This window comes from Malania oleifera, chromosome 2 (assembly GCF_029873635.1).
Source record: "Malania oleifera isolate guangnan ecotype guangnan chromosome 2, ASM2987363v1, whole genome shotgun sequence".
NCBI classification, from domain to species: domain Eukaryota; kingdom Viridiplantae; phylum Streptophyta; class Magnoliopsida; order Santalales; family Ximeniaceae; genus Malania; species Malania oleifera.
This window is the reverse complement of record NC_080418.1, coordinates 54,722,025-54,726,295: the sequence shown is the minus strand read 5'-3', so window position 1 is coordinate 54,726,295 and position 4,271 is coordinate 54,722,025. Positions and strand designations below refer to the sequence as shown.

Below are 4,271 nucleotides of genomic sequence, written 5' to 3'. Positions count from 1 at the left end.
GATCTATTACAAAAGCTATATGTCTTTTAAGAAAATTAATGCAGAAGTTTAATGGAAAGAAGAGGGACTTGTATATGATTTTTATTGACTTGAAAGGTATTTAGGGAAGTTTTATAATGGGTTTTAGAAGTAGTAGGTAATTAAGTCATTAAAGATATGTATGGTGGAGTAATGACTAGTGTTCAGACTACAACTAGAGAGGTTACGAAATTTTCACTCACAATAGGTGTACATCAAGGATTTTCTTTGAACCCTTTTCTTTTTGCTCTAGTGATGGATAAACTTTTTAGGAGTATCCAAAATGATGTTCTATGGAGAATGTTTGCAGATGATATTTTCTTTATTGATGAAACTACAAGTGAAGTAGAATCTAAATTAGAATTATGGAGAGAAGCTTTAGAGTCTAGAGGTTTTAGGATAAATAGAAATGAGACCGAATATATGAAATGTAATTTCAGTCATAGTAGGAGGAATATTATAGAAAAGGTTAAACTTGATGTTCAAGAAATTAATGACACTAGTAGATATTGATACCTTAGATCTATTATGCAAGCTGAAGGAGAAATTGAAGATGATGTAATACATAGAGTTAAAGTAAGTAGGGTAAAATAGAAAAGTGCTTCAAACGTATAGAGTGATTGTAGAATACCCTTAAAATTAAAAGAAGTTCTATAGTTGGGTGAGTAAGAAATAACATATCCAAAAAGTTAAAATTTCTCTAATGAGAATGCAAAGGTGGACGAGTGATATAGTGTCAAAAGATGAATTAATAAATAAACATATTTGCGGTAAGTTGTGTGTAGTGCCTTTGGAAGATAAGATAAAGAAGGGATGACTCGGATGATTTGGGCATCTGTAAAGTAGGCCACATAGTGCACCGGTAAGGAGAAGTGAGCTTGTTACTATAAGAGGCAGTAGAAGGGATAGGTGTATACTTAAAATAACTTGAAATGAGATAGTAAGGTTTTAGTAGTCTTGAATTTGTTGGTAGAAATTGCCCATGATCATTTAAATTGGGAAAAAAAGGATTATGTAGTTGGACCCACCTATTGGGACTTAAGGCTCGGTTTGTTGTTGTTTATGCATTTGCTTGTGAAAAATTGTCAATGATATGTTATTATATCAAGTGTAAAGAGCAATTAAATTTTAAATTAATAACCGAGTAAAGATATGATTGCTTGGTTGAATATTATGATAGATGTATTCAATAGTATTTTAATGAGTTGATTTCAAGATATTTCCAAGTATGAAGAAAGGCAAGTTTGATATATGTCTAATCATTTTCAATTTCTTGCAGTAAAAATGTTTGAAACATATCTATTTATTTTGCAACCGTTTTAATGAAACTATTTTTATCACAAACATTTATATTTGATTTTTGATTATAATTATGGATCAATTGATGTTATGATGCTGTAAGAAAATAATGAATGCTTACAACAATTCAGATCTGCCACTGGGCCATAGCAGGCTTTCAATTGTATTTTCCAGTAAATCAACTCGAGGATCATAAACACCTGCTATATTTTTTATCTTTTGCCATAAAACATCTTAGTCTTTATAATTTTTCCAGTAAAAGATTTTTTAATGTTTCAGGCCAATAAATATATTTCAACTTATTCTGTGTTTTTGTTGTGTTATATTTGCTGTGGTTCTACGTGAAAAGAATAATTTCGAATTTTTTTGTTACTCTTATTGGTTCTTATTTTTCTCTAAGCAATCACAAATCTGAATATTGTGATTGTTCTTTCAATTCTGTTGCTTTTACTCGTAGGTTCCATCTTTATCTCTTGGGATTCAATATAAGTCACCTTGGGTTTTCAGTTTTAGGATATCTTATATCCGGGATTCAAACTTTAAACTTCGAACTTCGAATTTGAATTTGTGTGGATTCTATCAAGCGTCATGAAAATTTATATTTTATAGTGGAAACTAATGCTCCAAAATTCAGCCCTAATGGCAGAAAAAATGTTAATTGTATCTTCATACATTGCGAAATTTGCCTGCAGAAGAAATTGGCAGAAGAAATTTGCATTCCAAGAAATTGTAAATTCTTTGGCTTCATCACCTTGCAAACTGGTGGCAGCAACAGGGCTTCGCACTCCAAGAAATAAAAGTTCTATCTGCATTTGTTAAAAATAGAAAGTCTCGACAACCTTATCCTAGAACAGGTAAACATAAAGTAAGAGTTTAATTTATTTGCGCTTTACTAAATTCTTGGAGCAGAAGTCTCCAATCATATGCCAAGTGTGTCATAGATTAACTTGGTGACTGCCTCCTCGTATCAATTAAATAAAACCACTAATATTGTCTGTTCAATTTCATCAAACAAACATGCTTTCTTCTTCTTCTTCTTCTTCTTCTTCTTCCTCCTCCTCCTCCTCCCAGCTTGTAGCCTACTAATATTGTCCGTTCAATTTCATCAAACAAACATGCTTTCTTCTTCTTCTTCTTCTTCTTCTTCTTCTTCTTCTTCTTCTTCTTCTTCTTCCCAGCTTGTAACCTGCAAGATGTTAAGAAACAAAACATGGACTTTTGATGCATTTGATTTTAAGAACAATAAGAAAAATCAGCGAATTGAATCAACATCAAAATTTCACAGTAAAACCACATTAACAAATCCTTTTACCCCAACATCCAAAAAACTTCTTAATTTGGGCGCGCCGAGAAACAGACAACCAAAGAGTGTCTTTGCAACATTTTATGAGATAAAATGAAGAGGAAGGGAAAGAATTTTCAGACAACCTAATGCGATGCTCTTCAATTTCGTCGAGACAAAAAAATTCACCGACCGTATACAGAATCAACCACTCCTTAGCGTGGATAATCGCGAGGAAACCCTAATTATTTTCGCAGGAAGTACTTCGTCTTCGTTTTCAGTTCATCCCCTGCCTCTCTTCCTTAGGACCGGCGCTCTCCGAAGCCACCTTATCCAGGAGGTCCCCAAGCTTTCTTGCGACCCCAGGCGTTGCATCTCCGTCGTCCATTCCGCAGTCATCGTCATCGATGAGGGTCGTGAATCGCCGCCTCTTCACCACGATCGGGGCCGGCGGAGTAAAATCGGATGACGCAATCGCACTGCGCAGGGAGCAACGGGGAATTGAGTCCTCCACGGTACGCGTTCCTTTCTTGGTGATCTTGTGGCCTCGCGGATCTTGGAGGGGATGACGCGTGAAGCTGAGGCCGGCCATGGAAGAGAGCAAGGGGTCCAAGACGGACTGCGGCGAGTCGACGCGATGGCGGATGAGTGCGTCGCCGTGGCAGTCGTCGAGGCGGGAAAGGTGGATGCTGCTGGCGGAGAAGTCGCCCATGGCACCTCTGGCTGAGTGCTGGTGCTTCGGGAGGTAGGAGGGTTATGGGTCTCTCTTCTTCAATCTCTCTCTCTCTCTCGCTCTGGGTGGCTGCGCTCCAGTGATAACCGTTGAGGCAGGGGGTTGTGAATTCTGAGGAGCTGCTTTTACGAGTTTAAAATGTTAGACGGAGTTGAGAACTTGGGACCCACTTGAAATTTTAAAAATATCTCCGGTCTTTGAAGTTAAAATTTATTAGGTTGTGTTCAGATGAAAATTTGAAATTGAAATTAAAATTTATTAAAATAAAAAATAGAATTGAAAATGAAATCTATCATAATAGTCCGTATTTATATACTTAGGAATAGAAAATAAGTCTAGATAATATAAAAAATTTATTTAATTAATTTAATATGAAATAATAATATTATAAGTATAATTGTCATATAATATAATTTTATTAAGTTATAAAATAAATAATCTTTTACAATAAAATCATTTTAATAATCATGCACTTGATTATACTTTGCTTGTTATATTTTATCATATTTATTATTATTATTATTATTATTATTATTATTATTATTATTATTATCTTATGTTTTAGAAATATTATATTTTAATATGTAATATATTAAATGTAAATAAAAATCTCATATATTATAAAACAATAACATAATTTATTATTAATATAAAATAATAATTAATAAACAACAACCATAGCATTATATTTTATTGCAAATAATAATTTATTTTTATTTCTTATTATACAATTAAGAAAATTTACTATTATATATTTATATTAAAGACGTTAATAATATTAATTTTATCTTATTTTAAGTTATACATAATAATATAATAAATAAGTAATTGTACCACAATTACATCATAGTATTTTATAATTTAATATTATTCTATTACTTTTTATGTATTATAATATCCATTATATATGACTTAAATACTAATAATAATTTTTTTAAC

The 4,271-nt window shown here is 32.6% G+C and overlaps 1 protein-coding gene across 1 annotated transcript; it reads right to left on the bottom strand.

Annotated features, from left to right (window-relative positions):
- Positions 1-2,876: 2,876 nt before the first annotated feature.
- On the bottom strand, positions 2,877-3,311 carry LOC131148201 (uncharacterized). The gene has a single exon (XM_058097935.1). The coding sequence runs from the start codon at positions 3,309-3,311 to the stop codon at positions 2,877-2,879; it is 435 nt and encodes a 144-aa protein (XP_057953918.1).
- Between the last annotated feature and the right edge of the window lie 960 nt (positions 3,312-4,271).